Raw genomic sequence first — 26,091 nt, forward strand, 5'->3', positions numbered from 1 at the left:
ATGAATTAAGATACTCGACTAATTGGTATATCAGTTTGCGATCATTCACTGCTGCCCTTCATATACTCGTAAACGCCTACGAGGACTCATTTGAGCCCCCCAAAATTGCCTCAGCCATTTTGATACCAGCCACTCGTCCGGAAAAGATGCAGCCCCCAAGGAAAGTACCTTCCAGAGCACTGTAACCGTGGACTCCACCTCCTCCAAATCCTGCGACTTCGCCCGCAGCATACAACCCTGGGAAGATTGTTCCATCTGGACGAAGGACGTTTCCGTTGAGATTTGATTCCAGTCCACCAAGGGTCTTTCGAGTCAAGAGGTTCAACCGGACTGCGATCAGGGGGCCATGGCTAGGATCTGTGAGCTTGTGGAGCTTGACCACCCGAGACCATCGCTCAGGCCAGTAGTTGCGTGCATTTTGGATGAGCATTATCTGGGCATCTTTGCTGAATGGATTGTCGCATTGGCTATCGCGAAGATGGATCTCTTTCTCAATGTGTTCAACGTCAAGTTCGGGTCCGCCTCGTTCTTTCGCTAGTTTGTTCATCCCAGCAACCAGTTCAGGAAGATTCTTCTCAACCACGAAGTCGGCTCCTTTGTCCATGAATGCTTGAACAGGTGCGGTGGGAGACCAGCCCAGAAGGCGTTTCAGAGTTTGAAGATAGCTCATCCCGGTAATGTCCGGGTTTTGTTCGGAGCCTGAAAGGGCAAACTCTTTGCTTATTATCGTCTTGTTAAGGATAAACCATGTGTAGTCATGGCCACTTTGGCAGATATGCTTTAGGGTAGCAAGTGTATCGGTTCCAGGGTAGAGCATTGGGGGCAATCGGTGACCCGTAGCATCCAGCCAGAGTGAAGATGGACCAGGAATGATTCGAATTCCGTGATTTGGCCAGATTGTATCCCAGTTCATAAGGCCCTCAGTGTAATGCCACATGCGATCGCTATTTATTACATTGGCGCCTGCCACCTGGGCAATTTCGATCATACGTCCGTCCACATGGGCAGGGACACCAACGACGAAGTTGGATGGGATTGCGCCGATTCGATCAACGGGCCAGTTCTTCTTGACTAGTTCAATATTGGCACCAATACCTCCACTGGATATGAGCACTTTGCTTCCACATATCTCAAATTTATCGATGCTCGTCCGACTGCTTGCAACTCCGCGAATGGTATCCGACGGCTCAAGAACCTGGCCCCGCACGCCGATAGCCGCACCGTGCTCATCCACCACTATAGAGTCAACCTGGTGGCGGAATTTAAAGTCCACAAGCCCTTTCTTCGCAGCTGCTCTGACAGGCTTCTCAAATATATCGACCACTGCAGGTCCGGTGCCCCATGATAAATGGAATCTAGGTACCTGTGTCCTGTTATCAGTGGCGTGGTTTAGGTATAATGGGGGCCGAACTCACCGAGTTTCCATGGCCCCCAGCATCTCCGCTGCCTCTTTCGGCCCAGCCGACGCTGACAATACTCAAGCCGAGTGATTTGACATAAGTCTCAAGCTCTCCTGACGTGAAATCGACGAATGCCTCGGCCCATTTCTTCGGCCAGTAGTCGCAATCGCGGTCAAAGCGTGCGGTACCCAACCAATCCTGCAGCGCGAGTTCACGGCTGTCCTTGATGCCCACCCGACGCTGTTCGGCGGAGTTGACCATAAAGAGGCCTCCAAGAGACCAAAACGCCTGCCCTCCAAGGTTTGCTTCGTTCTCTTGGTCGACGATAACGCTGTGGACTTGACGTTTGGAGAGCTCGAACGCAGCCACAAGACCGGCCAGCCCGCCACCGACGATAATGACAGGACTTTCACTTGTCATTATTATGCACCTGGGTCATATGAAGGGAAATTGGATATGTTGGTCTCAGGACCGATTCGTCTGGAATTGGATAATTTGGTTGACGGGGAGCGGAGGAGAGTAAGTTACTCAAATGGCTGATCGTGGAACTCCGAATAGCGGGACCACGTCACTTGGGGGCTATTTTTATCAAAGGCAATTCAAATGAAACACGCAGTTCATCTCGTACCGCGGCTTTTTGGAGAAATGGCTCGATGACAGAGTGGGGTATGCGCGCCCAGCTCATTCGTGGAATTGGGGCAAGAACCATCAGCTACACCTGCATGAAGGGTACTAACCTAATCAATGATCCCTGTCTAGGCACCTTCCTAGCCCACTTTATCCCTTGGAAGGTTCATTCGGGGAATGATAGGCGCTTCGGTTTCTCTAGCGTAGCGAGCTAAATGTAAGTTCGAACGGCCACCTAATGACGAGACATTCGTACAATTTGGGATTTAGTCCGGATGGATGCGTTTTGTCCGATCAGATGCACTGACACATCGAATGCGTGAGAAGTGGTTGCATCGGGTTGACCAGTTTTGTATCAAGAATCACAATCAACAATGAATCTCTCTGACCGTGTTGCGCGCATCGTATTTCGTGATTCACCAAATTCGTACGCGCCACCTGGACATCTCGTATTCCGTACAGGATAAGGCAGAGCATGCATGGGTTCCGTCCACCGTTCATCATCGTGTTGGGTTTGATGGGAGAAATTTAGATCAGATTGACAATTTCAATTTGACATACACGGATATATACTTACCAAAATCTTCTACCTGACCGAGGTATTTTGATGATTTCCCCGATATTCTCTACATAGAAGCTGTTCTTGCTGAGATTGCATACAAGCCTAGATATATTACATGCTGAACGGGGCTACTCTTTTGATAATCATACATATCTAGGACATTCACCACTCGAGCCCATCTGGGCTGAGCTGAACCGCCACAAGTATTTTGTCTTCGCCCACCCAGCTTGACTAGTAAACACGACCATGTTTAATCCCAAGCTACCGCAGCCTGCAGTATATTATCCGCCGAGACCACCCAATCTGTGATGGACATGATTTTATCTGGCATAAAAGCAGAGTATGCGGATTGCAAAGTTATCCTCTCGCATGCAGTAGGAGCTTTACCGTAATGAATTACTCGGGTAGCCACTCTAATGCGCAAGACACCGAGCTTGGTAACGGAGCATCGCATTGGAGTTAAGTACCAGGAAGTGATGGATGATTTTCGAAGCTTCTATTTTGACCTCGCACTGTCAAGCTCTCTACATGTGTTGGATATGGCGTTGAAGATGATTCTGCATAGCCACTTTCTATACGGGGTAGATGTTTCCGCTTTAACATTGCATCAATGTTCTAATTCAGCATATAGAGTGATTTGCCATACGTTGCCATAACTCTCCATCCAGCTTCCTTGGAGGACCTCAAGGGGTATGATATGAGCAAAAAGCTGAGAGGCAAAATGATTCTTCAAGATGCGGTTCCGTTGATTCCCTGGCTGGCGCAGAACACTAGCCAGAGACTGTGAGGCCAGATGCCGGTTTATCTGGTCTAGACAATGAGTCTTCAATATACGAAGTTTCGCGCAAAATAATGTTGGCGCTGGCAAGCTGTCGAGCCCCACACATCTGACCGCCTTCCCGCACAAAACGGACAGGACTTCGCGGAACATTTTTTTCCTTTTCTCTTCTCTCCAGTCCTGCGAGCTCCATGGGCTGAACGCGCTTTCACTTGCAAGCCCATGGAATTTCGAAACATATCCTAGAGGACATTCACCAACACTCAATCATATGAGCATTGAGCCCGCACCTGTAATCTGCTTACCTGCTACATCGCGGACCTCGAGTCTGATTATTGACACTATGGACACCTTAGCAGAGACCTCGTGGGACGTGGTCATTGCAGGAACAGGGCTGGCTCAATCTCTCCTGGCCTTGTGAGTATCATTGGTCGAGCGCAGAATCCCCCCACTGACGCGTTTTCTTCTAGGTCCCTCTCTCGGTCTGGAAAGAAAGTTCTCCACTTGGATCAGAACCCATACTATGGAGCGTCCGAGGCAGCCTTTAGTCTGGATGAGGCTCAGGAGTGGGTGAACAGTGTCAACCAACGTGGGTTGCCGCCGAGTGTATTCTACATTCCGGCATGTTGCTGATTTCTGTTGAACCGGTAGATCCTGGCCAATCTCCATTTGAAGATGCCAAGGTTGTCACTTACCCTCTAGATCCCTCTCAGCCCAGCTCTGAGGGCGGCGATTGTCCATCGAGCTCGGGTGCTCGTCCCAAGCTGGCTGCAAGTCGCGCCTACACACTTTCTCTTTCCCCGCATTTCCTCTACACCCGCTCCCAACTAATCTCAGTCCTAATATCTTCCAAGGTCTACCGCCAGCTGGAGTTCATGGCCGTAGGAAGCTGGTGGATTCACTCCGAACAACTCAGTGCCGAGGATAGCGAACTCGGGGCCACAAGAAATTTTCATCGTGTGCCCGGCAACCGCGAGGACATCTTCGCTGATACTCGTATCAGTATGAAGTCCAAGAGAACCCTGATGCGCTTTTTGCGACACATCAGCAAGCCTGCAGATGAAGACTCCGAGGAGGCTGAAGAGGACCTGTCGGCGCCTTTCGGTGACTACCTTTCATCTAAGTTTGGTGTTCCGCAGGATCTTCAAAGCCCTTTGCTCTCATTGTCGCTGTCCCAGCAAACCCTTGAGAACACATCGGCCAGCTATGCTGTTCCTCGGATCAAGAGACACCTTGCATCTATCGGTGCTCTAGGACCAGGATTCGGAGGAGTTATATCCAAATATGGCGGAGGGTCAGAGATTCTCCAGGTCGCCTGTCGAGCCTCTGCTGTGGGTGGAGGTGTTTATGCTCTTGATACGGGGATTAAATCACTCACTGATAATGAGTCGGGCGAGGAGTATCCTGTAGAGTTGCAGCTCTCCAACGGTGAGTCGGTTCGGACCAAGTCTGTGATCGGTACTGTATGGGATCTTTATCCCACCCAGGAGCAGTCACAGTCTTGTGCTAAATTCACACGGTCAATTACCGTGGTCGCCTCAGATTTCACAACACTCTTCCCTGCCACAGTGGAAGGGGCTCCCGTGCCCGCCAGTGCTATCCTGATGTTCCCAGGGGAGACATTGGGCAGTCCACAGTCGCCGCCAGTCTATCTCCAGGTCCACTCGAGTGACACCGGCGACTGTCCACGTCAGCAGAGTAAGTCTTTCCTTCTCAGCCTAGCTTCCCATCCTCCTCTCGCTCTTATGATGACTACCTTAACTTATCTACATTGCCTGTAATTGCATTGATGAAAACGTTAATCTATCAATAACTGATAAAGAGCAAAACTACTTCATTGTGGTTTCACCCAACTTTTGATTCGTTCATGAGGCTAATTAGCATCAACAGGCATCATCTATGGTAGTACTTCTATGACAGGTCAAGAAGGTCAAACTCTCTTAGAGCGCGCCGTGGACCGACTCGTTCAGGCTGAGGGACCCCAAGCCGTTGTGCTTTGGTCCATGCGATACAACCAACAAGGTCGCCTCAGCAATGATGGCACATCCCCTACCATCCAAACCCACTCGCCTCATGTCTATAGCTTCCCGCCCCCGAGCCTGGATTTGGCTTTTGAGGACGAAAATATCGACATGATCAAGCAGGCATGGTTGAAGGTTGCGGGAGATGAAGACCCTGATGATTTTATGATCTTTGACGATCGCGAGGGCGCCGATGATATGTAGCATAGCACGACTTGAACACTTTGTGCCAATAGTCTGTACAGAAACTATAGCTTCATGATACCAATGGTTTTTTGAGTCCTAATGGCTTTAATTCAAATTTTTCATTCAATCCACCTTTCCTTCGTCGATGGATCAAGACCTCGAAATATCCTTAATATCCACGACCACGCCCCCGTCCGCGCACAAGGCCTCGTCCTCTACCACGTCCACGCCCATGCCTGTGATGCAAATGCCCGTACCCTTCTGCAGGCCCTTGCCCAAACTGCTCAGCATACCTCCTCTCCTCATGCCTCCTATGATCCTTGCTATATCGAAATTCTAACAGCATCAAAACCAAGCCTAAACATTCATAATCACTCACATCTCATGGCTAACCATATTCATCCCAGCAGCACCTAGAACTGCCCCACCAGCAGTCCCAAGAAACCCACCCTGCATCTTATGACCCGCATACCCCCCAGCCGCACCTCCAATAAGTGTTGACCCAAGGCCCCCTCTCACCATCACCCTCTGGACCGACACCAGGAACAGTGCCAACTCCATTCACTTGGTCCTGTGGTATGCCCGCATAGTATGATGCATTCTCGCCGCTGCATAGGTGCTGCTCTGCATGGTAGGGTACGTATCCATTATCTTGGTTGGATACTCGGGGAAGGTATTCAGAGCCCGGATTTAGTCCTGGGGTGTTTGACCTCTATATGGAGGTGGGTAGTCTGGAGCTGCACTAGCAAACTCTGGCTGGTTATGTGGCTGTGACTATGATATTATTTTGAGCTATGAATATAGAAAAACGTAAGTCTTGTTCGTTGGTACACTTACAGCCGAATTGTAGTACTTCTGCTCTGGCATGGTACTCTCCTGGTGGGATGGGTAATAGCCTTGGCCTTGAGCTTGGCCATGGTAGAGCTCGTAGCTGTTCGGTGGGCTTGTATGGTCCGACATAGCCACTGATTAGGGGACTGGTTAGGCGGGAAGGAATCAAGTAAAGTGATGAGTGAAAATGGTAGATAATATGAAGAGCGGCGTATTGCTATTTTAAGGAATGTGCTCTCTAATTACACAACCTCTGCTTTTCTATTTCTGTTTCAAAAAAGTGGAAAAGTCGTATTTCGAAGCCTTAGGGTACTGAATTAGCCGAGCCGGGGGGGGGGGTCTTCATGGCGATGTGAGCATCAGTTGGGCGCCTTACGATTAGCGTGGCGTTAGTATCTAGAGCTGCGATGGGTACATGTAGATCAATCGGCTGTAGACAAGCCGTCGAAATTGGACGTAGATGATTAGTTGATGAAAGCTATATTCATGTCTAAGGTATGTGTAGAGCAGGGAATAGGTGCAAAAAGGCGATGGCCAGGAATTCCACCGTAAAAGAAAAATGGAAACGAATCATCAGAGTCGGTCCGAAAAAGGAACCCACTCTTCTATCGAGATCTTGTTCTGATCCACTGGCATCTAATGAACAGGACGATCGGCATTCAGCTGAGTCGTCTGTCCCAGGCTCTCAGCCAACCTCGCGGGACCCAATTACCACTCATTCTCATAAATGAATTGCCCACTCACTCATGCAGCAGCACCTACAGCCATTACGAAGTCAGGTCCAAGATACTCTCGTGCACGCCTAATTTCACAGCCGAAAACGCCAACACTCCAAAGCCGATGGCCCACTTCGTCAAGCTCCTCTGGGAAATATCCTTCCCATCACGATCGAATGGAGGCGTAACATCAGGCGCAAAAGCTTTAAGCTTCTTAAGCGAATAAGGCGGATACCTCGCATCCATCAACGGCTCCATCCAAGCCGGGAGGGCATTTGTAACCGTACGCAGGTAAGAGAACTCGCGGAATCCATGAATGCCATGGTAATAGCCGAAGCCCGACGATCCTGTTCCGCCGAAAGGCGCGCCCTGGGCGCCGGCATGGAGCATGCAGTCATTGAATGTGACGCCTCCAGACTGGATCTCGTTGAGAAGGCGGTCTTTCTCAGCTGGGCTTTGGGTGAATGCATACGCGCTCAATGGTTGGCCTGTTTCTCTGGTGAATGCGAGGGCGGTGTCCAGATCTGCTTCGATTATGGGGAGGATGGGACCGAAGAGTTCTTCGGATAGGAGGCTGTCGCCGGGTTTCACGCCTGTGACGATGGTTGGAGCGAAGAATCGGGTTGAGCGGTCGCGTTGGCCACCGTAGACTATATTGCCTGATGTTGAGTTTAGGAGGCTGTCTAGTCTGTCGAAGTTGCGCTCGTTGATTATGTGGGTGTAGTAGTCTGGGCGGTTATCTTCGCCGCCCATGAAGATGTTGAAGTGGTTGATTAAAGCCTTGACTAGAGCGTCGTGGACTTGTGCATTCACAAGGACGTGGTTCACATTGAGGCAGATCTTTTATGATAAGATTAGTTCTATGCCTGGAACATTCGAGATATTAAAGTGAGGTGTGTCGGGTAGTCTTACCTGGCCAGCGTTCGAGAACTTAGTGGCTGCTATATGCTTGGCCGAAAGGTCGATGTTGGCTGTCGGGGTGACAATAGCTGGACCCTGGCCACCGAGCTCCAGCGTGACGGGTGTAAGATGCTTTGCAGCCGCGGTATAAACGATCTTTGCGATGTTACCGGAACCAGTATAGAAAATATGGTCAAAGCGGCGCTCGAGGATATGCTGCATCTCTTGCGGACCGGCAGAGACACACCGAATAGCATCAGAATCCAAGTATTGCGGGATAAGCTCCATCATTAGATCTTGACATGCAGGCGCCATATCTGATGGCTTAAGGATCATGGCACAGCCAGCGGCGATGGCAGCAATCATGGGCTGCAGGACTAGCAGGACTGGAAAGTTCCAGGCACCGATGATAAGAACCACGCCCTTAGGCTCCTTGCGGACGGTTGTGCCGCCCATGAAGTTGATGACATCCCATCTAGTCGGCGTATCATCCTTCATCCACTCGTCCAGACTCTTGAGGGTGCGGAGAATATCCTTCTGAGCGCCAGCGCAGTCAGCAAATATGGACTCCTGACGGTGTCTGTGGAGGTCATTGTAAAGCGCTGCTGCGATGCGATCCTTGTTCTCTTCAATCATCCACCATGTGCGCTTCAACTGTTGACGTCTCCATTCTTTATTCTTGGTGACACCCGCGACAAATGTGTCTTGCACAGTTTGAAAGGCCTGTTCCAGAAGGTTAGCATTGACATACGCGAATAAGCCACCCGATGGGTCTTGCCTGGTCGAACTCGGCTGTGGTGGAGAAACCCATAGTGAAGAACTTGAAAAATGAATCACCGGTATTTCTTTCGCGAGCACATCAGGTACACGCTGGGACGGCGGAGAATTTAGATGTTGTATGTTGCCCGCACGCCAAGAATGCACGCATAAACACCGACCCATTTAGTCTAGTCCATGGAGGTGAAGTGTGGAGTAAGCCGTGGTCCTCGGCAAAGCTCAAGGAGCTCCGGTCCGAGCTTGAAGATGGCACATTTTAGTGGCTGAAAGCCGCAGGAGTTGTGAATCCATGTGCTGGGAAATATGCCACTTTTTTTAGCGAGGCTTGGTTGGATCACGGGTTGATCCGTAGATAGGGGAAAACTCCGTTAAAAGGCCGACATATATACTCTACGGGTCGATCTTGTCAACCATTGGTGGTCTTTATGCTCCCTAGCTAGTATGGGATTATCAAACGGTGTTTCAATGACTTTAAAACCGTCATGGCCCGTGAAGTGGGGCAGTTGGCTTGACGTCGAAGTTGTTCTCGAACATACATGGCTATACAAGTGCTCCACGATGGGTACCAAATAAGGCTCATTGGAGGGAAATACTTCCCCATCTGTCAAGACGCGTGTTCAATACTGCCGGGCTACTGTAGCTATGAGACATCTATGTGAATTCCGCTTACACATATATATCTACCTGGGACGCTCTTCGGAGGATTCTACCAGTCCGAATGAACCCCACCATAATCCGAAACGCTCAAAATTATACAGTGCGTATTGTTTGAGCCAATGCAGACAGAACCTTATTCAATAACTCCAAACCCAAGTCAAAGGGACCCCCACATGTCACACGCATAATGATTACAATGATTCCAGGTGACTAGGCGCATTTTTGGGTGATCGTCATATCTGTAGGGATCCGACCATGAAACCTAACGGCAGGAAACCAACATTCGAACTTGTAGACCTCGGGACTTCCTAATCATCCGAGTGGTCGTTTTTTCCAATGTTAAACATCGCGTCGTAATTGAATGCAGATCGGGAAGTCTATGTGCACTATGAATTCGTTGATAGGTTTCCTCTCTGGGAGGTTGGACAAGTACTACGCAGGTGATCTATATCACGGCGAAATGTCCCGGGGTTTCTTCTTGTATCGAAGACATGACGATATTCAAGCGCCTAGAGACCTTGTAAATATCCTATGGGTATGGAATTTATGTTCAATGTTGATCTTGATTTAAATCCGAGCGAGGCTGAGCCCTGTACTCCGTACTGTAATCTCAAATCTATCTCCAAGATACCCTTGCAGAGGCCAAGAAATAGACAAGGCGATCCCCGTCGGAGCCCTGTCATACATAAGCGCGCCAGATATCGATTATTGAATATATGTATCACTTGATCTTCGTGCAACGCATGAAACCCAGAGGAGAAAGGTAGAGATCATCTTCTCATTGACTACAGTATACATTACGCTTCATCCCCGATCGTAGAGTAGGGTTGCAACTAGCTCCACTCCAATCACACTCTGTGCAGGGCATTGGCGGCCCGCGATCGATATGCAGGGTCTTTGATAACTATGATGATTGTATACGAGTCTTTCCCTTTCCGTGCCGTAGTTAATGTGTAAAGCGGGAAATTCTAGGAAATGGTCCAGGCGTTGCATGAAATAATAATCTTGGCCCGCCCATGAACAATCAAATAAATTGAGATCCCAGAGCCAACCATATGGCCGGCAATAATAACGAGAAGTTTACGCGCGGACCTGCGCCATGGGATGGACGAATTACCAAGGACAGTTAGAGCCCGATAACAGGGGTCCGTTCGGGTAGTTTGGGTTGGGACCCTTCGCGATCCGGAAATGGAATGGCGATAGATTGCATCATTTCGCCATTGAGCCCTTCTACTGGCTCTATGAAAATTTAATTTCAATTAACCGGGAACCTTCATATCCTCGTTTAAATAGGGGGTGTCCACCCTTTCCGCTCAGAACGTTCTTGGCCTCCTCTTGCCAGAGAAACCTTGGAAAAAGTGCTACGCTCTCAGGACCACACCGGCACTGACGATCAGGGGCGGATCCACTCATGGACCTGACACGCTGGGTTCCTATCTTTTCTTTCAGGGTCTGTAAAATTACGGCTCCGCTTGCATTTCCGTCCCTAGCTGGGTGGCTTGGGTTTAATTTTAATTTTCCCCGTTCAATGACAGCATCGCCAAGACGGCTGTGGTCGAGCTTAAACCTCATGAAACTTGCATATGCCATATACTGCAGGGTTTCGTCACGAAAAGAAAATTATACTGTAGGGAGTCAGATAATCTTGTTATTGTGGAGATGGACAAATGGATCATATTTATGGCTTTTCTGATCGGTAAAAATTCCCCCCAAGGTCGGCACTTTCATGGTTGCCTACGGTGGCTCCGAGAAAGACCTCAACGGGTTAAGCTTAAAGATACGGTCTCGCTAATGATGAAAAATAAGAACATTATACACTTGTAACTGGTCCACCGAAATTAGGTAATTCCAGCTAAAAGTCTTATTCGGTCCCAGCCCTGCGAGTTCCCCACGGGCTTATGGGTGAAACACACATCTTCACAGGCTAATATATATACAACGGAGGGAGGGAAAACGTGACGCAACTGTCTCAAGGGCAAATTGATCAGAAGATTCTACAGTACCACAGGCCTGAGCCCAGGGTGAAAGTCTGAATGGTTCAACTGTCGATCCTGGCCCACTTGCCACTTGACCTGAGAGGAGACCACGGCTGAGAGAGCATCGCCACAATGACCAAAAACCAATGGTAGATAAGCTTTCAGGGTCTAAAAGTCCACATGAAAAAGAAGCCTTGGGGCCAAAGATCAGAACAATCAATAGGACTACAAGTTTTTGAGGCCATGTTTCAAAGTTCCCGGGATATGAGATGTGCCATCAGCGCAAGTGTATTGTCATTGGAACAGCAAAGGTTGTTGCCCCCAGGGATTCGGTAGCCAAGATTAACGGCGACCGAGGACACGCGTCGGTGGGGCGGCTGGCCACCTGCGCCCCTCCGCTGCTCGCTGACTGGCCAGAGCGGCTGGACGCCAGGGCGATCGACCTTCAGATCATTTCCTGTGGAGGAACGTGTAATTGGCGTGGTAATTCACACTGTATTTCTTTTTGTTACATGCATAAACATTGGATTGAAACGAAATGTACCTACATAGGTCTCTTTGCTGTGAATCGAATGGTCCAAGCGTATCCCGGTGACGTATCTATACTCGATCCATTACTGTATGTATTGCTCGCGGCATCATGATGATGGGATATAGGAATACTTCGGAAGCCAAAGTCTACCTCGTATAAGAAGTCTCTATCATAACTCAGTGCTATACAGCACAGTGATTGTAGAAAAAAAGATATACGCATGTAGATGAATGTATTTACGACAAAGTAACTACACGTATAGGGCATGTGGTCCGGTTATTGTTCAGGGTCGTACATGAATTCATACGATGTCTCTACATCCTACACTTTGATCCTGACGCCCTATGGATCTGTAAACCTTCCGGACGGTGTTCCGACGGGTTTGACGACCGTTGCAGATGATCTGATGGGAGATGTACCCGCATTCGGATCTGAAGGGACGAAAGCGATCATCCATGGTGCTCTTATCACCCAGATATAGGAGTCCACCACGGCTTGTATTGTCCTTGCGGTCCAAAAACAGCGGAATAGACCGAAGCAAAAACCAGGCACTCACATCAGTCATTTGCCGATCATCGCGTTTTTTGATACAGTGGATGGAGCAGATGGGATGATCCCGAACAACCCAGCATTCCATTTCCCGTTAGGATCGACGATGAGTAGGGGGAAGAAAAACACAAGGAACAGAATCATAATACAAATCATTCACTAGGGGAAGGCAAGATGTCATGAGTCAAGCTATCCAGATGATCTCGGTTTTGGAAGGGATCATGAATAGGATCGAGATAAACCCATTCTGATCAGAGAAATTGCTACATAAAAATGCATCATTCTAATCTATCCAACTAGAACCAATGATGAGACCCAAAATCAAAGGAATCAATCGTGGTCAATTAATAAAATGCCCGCAAACAGCCCTGAGGCCCTGAGTATATAAATAAAACCCGGAAAATCCCAAAAGCGCAATCCCAAAAAAGTGGGAAAGATTACCGGTAATACCAAAACGCGCATTCTCTCGCTCTCCCCCGATCCTCTAAACCTACTTTACCTCTTCGCTCTCTCCCCTTTTTTTCCCCCCAATCTTCCTCTCATCCCCTTCTCCATCGACTTTGATCTCGCCCTGGACTCGTTGTCCAGCCGCGTTGGTTTCGCATTTCTCTTCTCCGCTGATCCCCCTTTTTGATTCTCCACGCCGCCTCCCCCATTTGACCGTGTCGCGGGTCCCGACGCTGCCAGCCTCTCGTTGATTTCCGGCATTTGAAACTGCCTGTCATTCCTTGATTAAACAACCTTTTAAACCATCCGTGGTCAACTTTACCCCGTTCTATCTCGAGATCGTTGCTGTGGTCAGCTCCAGCTGTACGATCATCACGGGACACGAACACCCTCGAATTCTGCCTAGACCGAACTCGATAAGAACCACCTAATTTTACAATCCCGAGGGCTTGCCGAATTGCCCCAACCGCACTCCTGACTTCTCCTCCGCGGAACCCTTCTACGTACATGTTCGAGAAATCGAGCCCTCAAACCGTCAAGATGCCCCTTTTCCGGCTGAAGACGGTCTTTCCGTTGCTTGCTTTGCTGTCTATTGGCGTTTTTTTCTGGTGCATGGAACGTTATGACCGGTCAGCTTTCCTCCGGTTCAAGCACCCCATTGAGCAGGTCAATCTGGGCCAGTCCCAAATAGACATGTCCACAGGACAGGCGGAGACCGCCAACACCTGCGAGGTCGATCCGAAATTGGCCGCTCCCCTCTCCTTCGCTGAGTGGTTGCCCCGCAAGAACTACACCCGTGCCTACTTCCGCCCTCGTCTCGTGAACCCTGACACCGAGTTCCACACCCTGGAGGAGGTTCAGAAGCCTGTGCTCCCGCCCATGGTTGCCATGGAGCGTGGCATGGTCGTTTCTCCCGATAACAACGAGGATGTTTTTGTCTGCCCGGAGATCATCGACGTCGACGTCGCCGCCGATGACGACGTGGAGGAGACCTCCAAGCTTCTCTTCGGTCTGGCTACCACTGTGGATCGCCTCGATCGCCTGCTCCCCTCCCTGCTTTACACCTACGGAAACACCAAGGCTGGCCTGATTGTGCTGGTGCCTGAGTCGGACGATGACCTGGAGAAGCAGGAGACCTACTTCCGCAACCGCGGTCTGGATCTGACTCTGATTGCCTCTCCTCTTGACTTCACCGCTCGCTACTTCGGTATGGTGGAGGCTTTCTCCGAGCACATTCGCAAGCACCGCCCGCACACCACCTGGGTTGGATTCAGCGATGACGATACCTTTTTCCTGTCTCTGCCCACTTTCGCCAAGGAGCTGAAGCTGTTTGATGAAAAGAAGAAGCACTACATTGGATCTCTCTCCGAGGCTAGCTGGCAGGTGGACACTTTCGGCCACATCGCGTTCGGTGGTGCCGGTGTGTTTGTCTCCAGGCCCCTCCTGGATGTCCTCATGAAGTATTACGACGAATGCCAGTCCTGGGGTGAACAGCCTGGTGACCAGAAGCTTGGACAGTGTATCCAGCGCTTCGGCGACACCTCTTTGACCCTGTGGCCCTCGCTTTACCAGATGGATATGACCGATCCCGTTGATGGTGTTTACGAATCAGGCCGCAAGATCGAGTCCATGCACCACTGGAACAGCTGGTACACCAAGGATGTGGTGAAGATGACCACTGTCGCCGCGGCTGCTGGCCGGAAGTCTGTGCTGCGCCGTTGGGTCTTTGACCAGGAAGAGACCGTGAACAACGCCACCGGAGAGACCACTCGTCACTTCTGGGTTTTGACTAATGGCTACTCCATGGTCAAGTACACCTACGATGAGTCTGTGCCAGACGATGCCATCGACTTCGATGCCGTCGAAAAGACCTGGCCCGAAGACCCCCGTGGTTTCGAGGAGCGCCTGGGTCCCCTCCGTCCCGCCGAGAACGACGGCGTCACCAAGGACCGTTGGCTGCTTCACGACGCCTATGTGGTCGGTGACAACGTACACCAATTCTACGTGCGCGAAGAAGATGAAGGCCACAGCGTGATCGAGATTGTCTGGCTTGGCCCCAAGGGTGGCGGCGGTGGTGGTCTCAGCGATCACCAGATCCGCGGTACCTACCAGCAATAAATAGACGATCAAGCCCCCCCAAGTGATTTTTTGAAGGCTGGTCCTTGGGTGCTTCTTCCGATTATTCACATCTTCTTTCAATTCGCTGCACATGATTCTATTGCTTTTTTCTCCCCATCAACATCCAGCTTCCTTTATTCCCACTCATGACGCCAAATTTATTTCGCATCGAACAATCCTCTTCTTCACCGACCTTTTTCTTTTTCCGGATGAGACTCGTGATCGTGACTTGACCTCCGCGTCCTCCAGTTCCTGATTCTTCATTTATCCGGCGTTAGCATTGGCGGAGTCCCTTCTGGTGCAGGAACCTTGGTGGCTTTCCGTGCTCCATATATCCCGGCCTATTCGGCTACACTTTTTCCACTTCTTCTTCTCTGGCTTACCTCGTGCTGGGTCTCAAAAAGTCTATGTACTTTCCCATGCCATATGGCTTGCTCCCGTCCTTCTCTTATTCTTTATTATTTTTTCCCCCTTGTCGCGTTTCACTTTCTCTCTGCGCCTGGATCTCCGTCGCGACTCGGGGTGAGGCTTCTATCCATGGCCATGCATATCGTGTTTGTAAAAATAGACTTGAACGGAAGACCGTGTTTGGGTCTCCGTTGGTGATTAGCGTTGAACGGACTGTTCATTATGCGAAGAATATGATGAGTTCTTATTTACGGTTGTTCAATGTGTGGGTTGTAATGCTCCAGCCCAAGGTTTTTCTAAAAACTTAGGTATATGAATCAAGCATGATTACTATGTATAAAGTATTCATTATTTGTGTACTTCGTACACTAGAAAGTTATTCCAAATGAGATTTGGCTTCTCCCCATTCTTTCGGGGATCCTCTCCCGCAATTTAAGCTTCTTCCCTATCGACTTCCCGCAGGTCTGATCGTGATTTATAAGATGAAGTCATAGATCCCGACAATCCAGTCTCTGGAGATTAGGGGGACTCCTAATCCTTCTGAAAACAAATCCTATTGTAGAGAGTCTTGCGAGATTGTGCCTCCTGTACAAATACTTGCCCATCGGTATGTTTTGCAGGAATCCGACCGTGGGCCGAGACAGGCCTATTACATGCCGGGGGCATGTTTGGGGAAGTACACCGCAGGTTATTGTACAACCCATATACAAAGATGTTCTTATTTTCAGAAGACCGGTATGTGGAAGAATCAAGCATGCTATTGAATGAAAACAGGTTTGATTCGGTGTTTAGGATTGATTAAGATTCTAGGTGAGAGTTCACCGGAGTAACTTGCTGCAGGTCGAGACAAGATTCCCGAGGCACCAGAATCCCCCAACCGCCACATCTGGGGGCCAATCCGAGTGCGGTGGAATGCAGGGTCGAGCCCTATGATAATTTTAGAACGGCATGTGTGAGGTGAGCCTGGTCAATGGGGGACTGACTTACTGCAGTATTGTCTACGAAATCCCTATCGTTTTCCTGTCTATCTATACAACACCCTTTAACGTAAATTTAACTCATGATCCTCAGCTAAAAGGACGGAAATAAAGTGAGTCCAGACCGGAGCAACATTGGGTTCGCGCTTGCCTCGATGCGGATGCAAGCGGAGGCAAAGCGGGGCAAGTGAGTTGGCCCCTTTGAGGAGGAACCAATCATAATACGCGATGGCGTGAGAGGGGGAGGCAAATACCGAGGCGGAACAGATTTGATACAAAAACTTAGGGGGTGGAAGGAGGGGAGGTACTTGGGCTCAGTACTGTATGTCCATAGCAACACCAGGTCTCTTAAGTGTACCCACTTTGTAATAATACGGTCCCGACCAGTCCCACACGTGACTGACCGCCTGCCACATCGCACCTCGCACTTTCCCTTCTTCGCTCTCTTCCCCCTTCCTCTCTCTCCCAACCCTGCGATCCAAAAACGCGTTACTCGATTGGGTATCTACGATTCCCTTCCCCTTTTGGCCAGCTCCCATCTGCCTCTTTTTGAACCACTTTTTCACCATTTCGTTCTCACTGCCAAACATGGCCGACATGACTGCCGTCGGCGAGGAGAAACTCTCCCCAAACCATGATGACCTGCAACAGCCCGGCAACGGCGCTGACACCCGTGGCACCAAGCGCGGCCGCATGAGCGCCGAGGACGACGACGACGATGATGACAAGCCCGGCCGTGAGCGCCGCAAGATTGAGATCAAGTTTATTCAGGATAAGTCGCGTCGCCACATCACTTTCTCCAAGCGGAAGGCTGGTATCATGAAGAAGGTACGTTGCGATCATCCTTACCCCCTCTACCAACTACCATCTTTTTTTTTAAGACCTCCCTTGTGGATGGACCTTCATACCACGAATTGTGCAATCTTTCTCATGACTGAGGAATTTTTATGCTAATATTTATTGTTCCTTTCCAGGCCTACGAGCTTTCCGTCCTCACGGGTACTCAAGTGCTCCTGCTGGTTGTCTCCGAGACCGGCCTCGTCTACACCTTCACCACCCCCAAGCTCCAACCCCTCGTGACCAAGGCTGAGGGCAAGAACCTTATTCAGGTCAGTTACAAATCAATTTATTACCATGCTGAGCTCTTAATTAACCGTCGCGCTCCAGGCCTGCCTCAACGCGCCCGACCCCACCACCAACGAGAACGGCGTGGATGCTCCCGATGTCCCTGCTGAAACCCCCGAGGATGTCGCCCACAGCAACGTCAACGCGTCGCAGTCCAACATGGGCCGTCCCGGCATGCACCCTGGCTACATGACCAGTGAGCAGCAGCAGCAGATGGCCTACTACCAGAACCTCCAACAGCAACAGCAGGCTGGCGGACAGTATCCCGGTATGCCCGTGGGTGGTCGTATGCCTCCGCAGCACCAACCCACCGCGTAAAGCATCCTTACCACCTTGCGCGCCGCTGCGGACGGGGTCCTCGATTCTGCGTCATCCCTTCTGTTTTCCATCTCTCGCGTTCATTTGATACCCGTCCAGCTCTGCTGATCCACCCTCCCCCGCCTCTACACCTCTCCTCTCCCAAATTTATCTACTCTTCGTCAATGGAACCGTTGATGTCTTTTCCTGACAATTCTGTCACGGTCTGATGCTGAAGTGTACATTGTCAAACACTACGCAGAAACTCTCTTCAGGTTATCTGTCTGATCTCGATATCGATCCTCTGGTCTTGCTGAACTCGAAAACAACCCCTATGAAAACCCTGTTTAAAAAAAATTACAAAGAGAACAAAAGAGCGCAAGCACGCAAGGCTGGACTTTAACACTATTCTTGGCTGTTTCTGGTTTCCTCTTGCCCCCTCTACCTAGAATGGCAGAGGCTGGTGGTGTTCGTGGTGCATTGATTTGTCGGCGAAGTGGTTTTCTTACTTCTCTGTTCTGTTTATCTCATACGACCATTATTGATCCTGTTTCTCTCCCATGTTCTATTTTTCTCAGTGTCTAATCTCAAACTGTGTTTCTATCTCTTATACCGTATTTCTTTTCGTACTTACCCTACCCCTTCGCTATGTCCCTGCGAGTCCCTATTTCACTTGGAAAGGATGTATTTCGTATGGAAAGTTCGGTAGTTCCGATATGGTCTATCTCGCATCGTGTAGTCTGTATGTCTCCAATTTTACTCTGTTGACCCCAGAAATTCTTCACGTCCACGAATGTGGTTTAGGCTCATGTAGTAATCCCTGTAGGTTATACCTAATTTGAAAAGCATGCATGGATCTATGACCATGACTGTTTGCCTCGTGGCGGGCTGTGTGGGGCCGTTAACCCAAAACAAATATAGTTCCAGTTCCAGATAGATCCAAACCTTCTGCATTGGGACCTCGGGATCGACAATTACGTACCATAATCCAAACTAGGTATACGAATACGGCTACTACCTCTAAATGTTTGGTTCGCAAGTACGGCTCTAAGTGCAATTGAAAGAATCCATGGTTCTCTTTCTATGAATTAGCTGAAATCACTAGGCAGCTGCCATTGGAGGTATTTATCTTATGCACAAAGCTCACCAGCACAGCTAGCCGCAGCCACTCGACTATATCACAAAAGGGAAACCGAAAAGGGAAAGGTGCCAACAGGTGTTGGGTTCAAGGTATTTTCGACAATGACAAGCGAAGAGAAGTCGGAGAAAGGAGACAAAAAGAGGAAGGGGAACGGGACTGGATCTCAGTCCCTACTATACAGGCGAAATGGAGACGTAGGAGATGGGGATATCGTGTATCAAGAAAAGCCCAGTTTGGGGTTCGATCTAGGCGTGGAAAGAATGGTGATGTGAATGTGGGTTGCGTGAAAGCTTAAGGAGACGAAAGCTTAAGACGATGGCGACGTCCCCTTAGATGCAGGCTCGGCAGGCTCGGCAGGCTCACTTGACGGATTATGGGCATCATCCATCCAAGGAAGACGTGTTTCGGAGCGCGGTAAAAGGGACGAATAAGCACGGTCGTGCTCGCGGGAGTCTGAGTGATCACCCGCCGGTGAAGTTGTCCATCGGAATAGGTATTGTCGACCTTGATTCCACGCACCTCGCAGGGTTCTTCTCGGTCCTGCGAGAAGGCTCGATGTAGATGATGGGTCGGGGGCGCCTGGAGCGCCCTGATCGCGATGTTCGATGTCGTCTTCTGGGATCGTTCCATAACCGTTTGCGCCTTGCACTGTGGGGGAAGAAAGTGGAGCTCGTCGCTTGCGCTGAGAACCCACGAGACTGGCCCAGGGCATTGAGGAGCGTCGCCAGGGGCTCTCTTGTTGTGATGGGCGACTACGATGAGGACCTCGAACACGTTGGTAGGAGATGGGGCCTATTGTTGAATGGCGGGCAAGGCCGCGTATCGGGGTATGCAGCGCACCGCTGCTGGAACTGCGAGGCCGCTCGGTGGATGCGAAATTATAGTCCGAGTCATCCAGTTCGGCCCATATGGAAGCCGCGTTGAGATCTGCGGCCTCATGGTCATCGAATGTTTGAAGGAGAGGGAGGCTAGGAGCCCGGGCTCGTGGATGTAAAGGACGTTGTCGCGACCGAGAAAAGCCGGGAAGAAGTGGCTCCCGTTCTCCAAGTTGCGACTCTTCATCTTCCAGACCATCCAGCAGCCCTGATGACGATGGTGAGTGTTCCTCGACAACTCCCAGGCCTGGCCCAAGCCCAGTCTGTGTAGGACCTACTACCGTAACAGCAGTATGGCTCTCAATATCCTCCAGGCGCCACGATAGACATAGTACACCAACTAGCAGGATGATAGTTCCCAATGCGATGAGGCCTGCATGGAATCCAGCTAGTTGGGACGCCTGGCGGAAGTAAATCAGACCATCAAGGATAGCAATAATGTTATAGACGCAAAACACAAACGGGTACAACACACTTGTGCTACACAATTTGAGCCCGCGATGCAAGTAAAACAGCTGCGTTAATGCTAGAGTGATCATGGCCAGCAAAATCACCCAAGACTGCCATCGGTTGAACTGGTTCTTGCCATCGACCAAGGTGCGCACCAGTAGCTCCACAGCCGACTTGGCAAGTAATAGCGAATGGGCGGATAGAATACCACTCACTGCTCCGTAACACATACCACGTGCGAGCTTAATTCGACTCTGAAGACGCAGTAAATGTGGTGTAAAATGGCCTGCTGCAACGGGCTTCCCCCGCGACCCGGGTATGAAGTATCTCAGTAACTTCGATCCCAGTAGAATACTCGCGACGATAAGCAATGTCATTCCCATCCAAATAAGAAATGGTCGTCCCTGTAGTAATACCAGCAGCTGGTTCAGGCTATGGGCAGGTTCTCCAATGGCGCCGAAGGTCGCGATCAATACTGCACCGATGCAGACGAGGCCGGTACCTGCGAAAGAATACCGAGTGAAGGGTTCACCGAGAATGAGGGTCGCGAAGATCGTATTGAACACTAGTCCCGACTATTCCTCGTGAGATTAGTTACGCCTGCATAACTGAAGGGAGTTGAGTAGAACAGAAGCCATGACTGACAGCTTGAAGTGTAGAAAGGACCGGCAGTGGCAGGGTGGTGATTTGGATTGTGCTGCCAACAATGTTGGAAATCACAAACATGCCCATTCCAAGTTGCCATCGGCGGCGCTTGTATGGTGGTCGGCGCACATCATATGGGTGTTTTTCGTCCTCGAGCAGGTGGGACTTGCGCTGGAGTGTCAACCCGATCGCCTGCAAGCTAGTTGAGATGAGTCCGACGAGAATTCCGACCTGATAGCTTGTACATTAGCCGTTCAATTCTGCTTTCAAATCGAGATAGTTATCTTGTAACCCACCGCGACACTGCCCTGTGGCGACAAGTCACCTAGTTTGCCCATCTTCGAGTCTCGTACATCGGGAAGAAGCGGTAGAGATGAGTTGACTACCGGAAGATCAAAGCCATGATTTCAAGCAGGGCCTTTTATTTCAAAAAAAATATGCAGAGACAACAGGAAGAATAGGGAGAAACAAGGGTTCGAAGTAGAGCAACCAAGGTATTCAAAACAGGAGTAGGGGAGCGGGAGAGAGAACGAGGGGAGAGTTGCGGAGCGTCTGGATGCGGACCGCCAAGGCGAGACAAGAGCTTAGTTGGACACTTGACTCTCCCTTTCCCATTTCCCTCCCACCCCCACGTCATCCACCACCTTCTCTCCCTCTACACCAGGAAGGATCCAATCACCGCCGTCATGTCGCAAAGTCATGCTCTTTCAGATGATCAGGTGAGAGTGTCCGGTTTTGGTGGTCTCCGTGTTGGAGCTGCAGGCTGACCCCGGTAACCCCATGCTAGGTCGCGGGCGAGCTCCGCAAGATGACCGCGTTCATCCGCCAGGAAGCTCTGGAGAAGGCCCGGGAGATTCAGTTGAAGGCCGATGAGGAATTTGCCATCGAGAAGTCCAAGCTGGTCCGCCAGGAGACCGCAGCCATCGACACCCTCTACGAGAAGAAGTTCAAGCAAGCTGCCATGTCGCAGCAGATCACCAAGTCGACCCTCGCCAACCGCACCCGTCTTCGCGTGCTCGGCGGTCGCCAGGAGCTTCTGGACGAGCTTTTTGAGAAGTCCCGCAACAAGGTGGCTACCGTTGCTGCCAACGACAAGAAGAAGTATCAGACCATGCTGCAGGGTTTGGTCCTCGAGGGCCTGTACTATCTGAATGAAGATAAGGTGTCTGTCCGCACACGGAAGAAGGATTACGATGATGCGAAGAAGGCTATTGAGGAGGCTGCCAAGGAGTTCAAGGAGAATGTTGGCACTGAGGTGACTGTGACCCTGGACGAATCCGACCCGCTGCCTGAGGGATCGTACGTATTCTCTAGCCCCATGTTTGTAATTTGAGAGTGGCTGATACTAACTTCTTGATCTTCATTGTGCAGTGCTGGTGGTGTCGTCATTATTGGCGGACAGGGCAAGATCGAGATCAACAACACCTTCGAGGAGCGATTGCGGTTGTTGGAGATTGATGCTCTCCCCGCCGTTCGAGAGACACTCTTTGGAAAGAACGTGAACCGACGATTCTTCGACTAAAAGACATTTAATTGTTCATTAGGTCCGGATGCGTTTACTTTCATGTTTTATAGTTCTTGGGCTCCTCCTGGTCCCTGGTCTTGGACATCTCTATAGAGAGGGGGTGGGTTTCTCTTTTCTTTTTCAACTTGCACACATATCGGACCTGGAATATGGTCAATCTCCCCTGAGCGTTCGTCTGATTCATCTATGATTGCAGAAAATTTCGGTAGCAAATGCATGCAAATAAAACATATATGCCTCGCTCTATTCATGATCGTCATGGTCGTCGTAGTCATTATGGGTATCCAATATTAAATCAAACAGGTTGAAATTCTTACACCCCGCATCAAGCAACAATTCCACGGTCATTCGTGTCGACGAATCGGCATCAATGTTTCGTCCAAAGGATCCATGGTGACCCGAGATTTAAAATGACTTTGAATATTGCCATTCGTCTTCTTCGCATATGGTTCGAATACGGTCTTTTTGGGCGGAGGCCGGGACCGGACAGAGTAGACCATGCGGTAATGGACAGATTCAAGTGTTTCTTTGGCCAACATCCGTTTAAGGTGGGAAGCTCCGGTGTCTTCAATGGAGCTAAATATCCTCTTGATCTGCACTGCTAGCGCATCAATGGCCCGGTTGAATTCCTCATCTGTGTTTTCTTGCTTGTATCTCAGATCGTATAGAGCAGTGTTGATGGCAATGTCCAAAAGAATGGCGTTGGCCGTCAACCCGCCATAGTAATTGTCACCCTTTGTCTTATGTGCTTTCACTTGGAAGCGCTCATCACCAACTAGGGAGCGAGCCAGGCGTTGCAGATCCAGAACATCCTGGACAGGTTCTACCAATGGGGAGGGGTTTCGAAGTAAGAAAGCCACTGCAAGACGGTATCGGAGCCGTGAGATCCACATAGTGGTAGGGAGGATGTGGCGCAACATCCGACTTTGGAATTCCGGGTCCCGGAATGTCTCGTATACCGTAGTACAGAGTCGACGTTCCTTATTTGCTTCGTTAGTAGCTATAAGTTATATGGACTGCGGGATTGCGCACCGTCTCCTCGGCATCAGCTACCGTCACGCTTTGCAAAAGGGCACCGATACAGCTCTGAAGCTCTGAGCGGACCAAGTAGTCTGCTGTCAGTGAAGTGTCCAAAGTTATACGCAGCAGTACTTGAATTGCACGCTCTCGAGTGTCGTTGGCAAACCTAACTGCTTGTTACTCAAGTGGCCAGAGGATGGGAAAGAATTGGAACTCACAATTGAGCAGCATCCCGAAGTAAATCAAAAATAGAGAGTAAAATAGCTCGATCTTTCGATGCAGGTTCGCTAATACTTGCTATTATGAACTTGTGAGAATTTACTGAGAGAACAATGGCAGAAGACAAATCTTACGATCATATGAATCTTCAACAATGGGCTCGGAAATGTTTAAAGCCTGTGGCTTCGCGCCCAGTGATTTGAAAAGCTGATCGATGTGATCCGGGCGGATAAGAGATCTTATTCGCGCAGCACCGGGTTGCTAGTCTCATAGTCAGCCATGAATGTGCAGGATAACTTAGAGTATGTACCTTTGGAGTAATTGTCAAAACCCTAACGTAAGCTTGTCTCAACTCTTCTCGTGGCTCAAGGGGCACTATTTCAAGGTCAATTTTTGAAGCAACGGGCAGAGAAAAGGTGTAATGTACTCGCGCAAAAGAGCCACATGAGAAAGTCATCTGGGAGCCTTTGCAAAGACGCCGTAAATTCTAGAATGCCAGATTTAAAAATGCTTTCTCGAGCTTCAGGATCTGTCAAATGATTAGCTTGGTTTGAAGATCTTCCTGGCAAGACAGACCATGCAGAACTGTGAGTTGCGAACCGGGAGCGAATAGATTCCGGGGAAATTCTACCACAGCTGGTGCCACTTGGGTTTGATCTAAGAACCGCCAGACTTTGTCTAGATTGAGAGCGTCGGTTCTTCGAACAGCATCCATTAAACGCCGAGCCCCCATGCCACCACCATCATCATCATCATCGTCGTCACGATTTTCTCCCAATACTGAGGTCAACACATCTTCGTGTAGGCCAGTGTTTCCACTTGTACCAGATACCTTCCGTGTGTCATTACGCAGAGCATTGTAAGCGGCTTTCTGTTTGGCAAAATTGGCTTCTATCTCATCATCGTCAACAGTCTCGTGTACAAGGGAATCGATGTTATTCTTGTATTTCTTTGTTGTGGTGGTGACATGTCTCGGCGCAGAAAGCATTTTGGGTGGATTGGGCTTTTCGCCTGGCTTTGCAAATATCAGAGCAGGATCGAATACTGAACTGTCTGAATCCGATTCCTCTCCATCGGAGCTGATGACCACTTCTTTCCCTCCTTTGATAATGCGCTGTGACAGCTGATGACCTCCATTGATCGATGCAGGTAAGGCTTCGTCCGTACTTGGGACGCTTTGGAAGCTTTCTGCTGGCGTGGGGTTTGAGGCTGCATCGTCCACTGATTGGCTAAGCGATGACTTGAGCTGGTCGCCTGGGCCATCGTCGGGTTCACAAGTAAGATCAACAAATGACGAGCGTGGCTCGGTCAGCGGAGATGGCGGCGAAGATTGGCGGGGCTGAGATCGTATCTTTTCCGGAGTAAGGTGCTGATTGAGTTTTGCGAACTTGGGCCGATTAAAGAAATCCGAAATCTTTCTTGGCGTGGTCGGCCCCATTTTCTCCTTACTGGAAGTTGCTGAAGCAGAAAAAAAAAACCTGCGTTGGATTTCCACCATCGCCATTGAAGGTTGACCTCCGCGTCGCGTGAAAGACCGGCGCGAAGTCACGTGACAGAAAGTTACCGAATTTGGTAAGTTCTTTGTTGCTTCGTTTCTTTCAATTGACTATTCTTTTCTATTGATTTTTTGGGGGGGAGAGGGGGAAGAAGAGGGAATTTGATACTTCAACACATAGGTGTTCAATCCAGAAGATGGCCAGATAATACCTAATGTATAGGGCCATCACTTAATAGATGGTGTTCATGTTTTATACTTGAACCCTCTCCGTGTTGAAAGCCACTTGCTCCACACTATGCCAAAAGTGCGGTTTACTGAGGGCTTTGGCGTAGCACTTGATCTACTGGTTCGCACCTTGAAACCGTTTCGTCTAATGCAACGAGCCCAAGTCAGGGGTAGTGCCGATCCGATGTATATATTTTGCCGAATCTGAGCGTCGGCACACAGACTCCACTATGGAGTTCGCGGTCGATCGCGCTGACGACGCAATGTCATGCTTTGATTGAGCTTTGCTCGGCTCGTCATCCTGTAATTTCGCTCGTAAGGTTGATTTCACCTCGAGTAATTGGATGAACCGAGGGGCCGAGGAGGAATTATTAGGCAGAAATAGATATACTGTACTGTGTATATCTATTCCACTCCACCTGCTAGTAAACAAAGCACGGATGTCAACTAGTCCAGGAAATCTCTTAGTGATCATCGGGACCCGCCCAGGACCACAGGACGCCTACAGCGCTCTGAGCCCCAAGCGACATCTGGACTGGCTCGTCCGTGACCTTCCGGCCTGACAAGAAAAAAAAAGGGGGTCTACCAAAGAAAGCTCATTTGGCCCTC

The 26,091-nt window shown here is 49.8% G+C and overlaps 9 protein-coding genes across 9 annotated transcripts; 4 read left to right on the forward strand and 5 right to left on the reverse strand.

Moving 5' to 3' along the window:
• Window positions 1-76: 76 nt before the first annotated feature.
• On the reverse strand, window positions 77-1,820 carry N7484_001004 (FAD-binding dehydrogenase; the record flags this gene model as incomplete). Its single annotated transcript, XM_057111424.1, has 2 exons — window positions 77-1,363; window positions 1,416-1,820. The coding sequence occupies 2 exons, from the start codon at window positions 1,818-1,820 to the stop codon at window positions 77-79; spliced, it is 1,692 nt and encodes a 563-aa protein (XP_056976161.1).
• A 1,818-nt stretch (window positions 1,821-3,638) lies between these two features.
• On the forward strand, window positions 3,639-5,592 carry N7484_001005 (putative Rab geranylgeranyl transferase escort protein; the record flags this gene model as incomplete). The annotated part of the gene is made up of 4 exons (XM_057111425.1): window positions 3,639-3,784; window positions 3,838-3,956; window positions 4,019-5,065; window positions 5,258-5,592. The coding sequence occupies 4 exons, from the start codon at window positions 3,639-3,641 to the stop codon at window positions 5,590-5,592; spliced, it is 1,647 nt and encodes a 548-aa protein (XP_056976162.1).
• Window positions 5,593-5,724: 132 nt separating this feature from the next.
• Window positions 5,725-6,534, reverse strand: N7484_001006 (uncharacterized protein; the record flags this gene model as incomplete). The annotated part of the gene is made up of 3 exons (XM_057111426.1): window positions 5,725-5,885; window positions 6,094-6,286; window positions 6,412-6,534. The coding sequence occupies 3 exons, from the start codon at window positions 6,532-6,534 to the stop codon at window positions 5,725-5,727; spliced, it is 477 nt and encodes a 158-aa protein (XP_056976163.1).
• A 638-nt stretch (window positions 6,535-7,172) lies between these two features.
• On the reverse strand, window positions 7,173-8,832 carry N7484_001007 (uncharacterized protein; the record flags this gene model as incomplete). Its single annotated transcript, XM_057111427.1, has 3 exons — window positions 7,173-7,961; window positions 8,034-8,675; window positions 8,773-8,832. 3 exons carry the CDS (start codon window positions 8,830-8,832, stop codon window positions 7,173-7,175), a joined length of 1,491 nt encoding a protein of 496 aa, XP_056976164.1.
• Window positions 8,833-13,499: 4,667 nt separating this feature from the next.
• Window positions 13,500-15,077, forward strand: gfsA (glycosyltransferase family 31 protein; the record flags this gene model as incomplete). The annotated part of the gene is made up of 1 exon (XM_057111428.1): window positions 13,500-15,077. One exon carries the CDS (start codon window positions 13,500-13,502, stop codon window positions 15,075-15,077), a length of 1,578 nt encoding a protein of 525 aa, XP_056976165.1.
• A 1,973-nt stretch (window positions 15,078-17,050) lies between these two features.
• N7484_001009 (Transcription factor of morphogenesis MCM1) lies at window positions 17,051-17,905 on the forward strand (the record flags this gene model as incomplete). The annotated part of the gene is made up of 3 exons (XM_057111429.1): window positions 17,051-17,290; window positions 17,437-17,571; window positions 17,630-17,905. The coding sequence occupies 3 exons, from the start codon at window positions 17,051-17,053 to the stop codon at window positions 17,903-17,905; spliced, it is 651 nt and encodes a 216-aa protein (XP_056976166.1).
• A 1,427-nt stretch (window positions 17,906-19,332) lies between these two features.
• N7484_001010 (uncharacterized protein) lies at window positions 19,333-21,333 on the reverse strand (the record flags this gene model as incomplete). Its single annotated transcript, XM_057111430.1, has 3 exons — window positions 19,333-20,925; window positions 20,996-21,226; window positions 21,292-21,333. The coding sequence occupies 3 exons, from the start codon at window positions 21,331-21,333 to the stop codon at window positions 19,333-19,335; spliced, it is 1,866 nt and encodes a 621-aa protein (XP_056976167.1).
• A 348-nt stretch (window positions 21,334-21,681) lies between these two features.
• Window positions 21,682-22,517, forward strand: N7484_001011 (H(+)-transporting V1 sector ATPase subunit E; the record flags this gene model as incomplete). Its single annotated transcript, XM_057111431.1, has 3 exons — window positions 21,682-21,714; window positions 21,783-22,294; window positions 22,367-22,517. The coding sequence occupies 3 exons, from the start codon at window positions 21,682-21,684 to the stop codon at window positions 22,515-22,517; spliced, it is 696 nt and encodes a 231-aa protein (XP_056976168.1).
• A 347-nt stretch (window positions 22,518-22,864) lies between these two features.
• N7484_001012 (uncharacterized protein) lies at window positions 22,865-25,197 on the reverse strand (the record flags this gene model as incomplete). The annotated part of the gene is made up of 7 exons (XM_057111432.1): window positions 22,865-23,500; window positions 23,553-23,706; window positions 23,759-23,837; window positions 23,894-24,020; window positions 24,070-24,134; window positions 24,187-24,288; window positions 24,336-25,197. The coding sequence occupies 7 exons, from the start codon at window positions 25,195-25,197 to the stop codon at window positions 22,865-22,867; spliced, it is 2,025 nt and encodes a 674-aa protein (XP_056976169.1).
• Window positions 25,198-26,091: the final 894 nt, after the last annotated feature.

Source organism: Penicillium longicatenatum (genome assembly GCF_028827895.1).
Source record: "Penicillium longicatenatum strain IBT 33135 chromosome Unknown contig_1_segment0_segment0, whole genome shotgun sequence".
Classification (NCBI taxonomy): Eukaryota; Fungi; Ascomycota; class Eurotiomycetes; order Eurotiales; family Aspergillaceae; genus Penicillium; species Penicillium longicatenatum.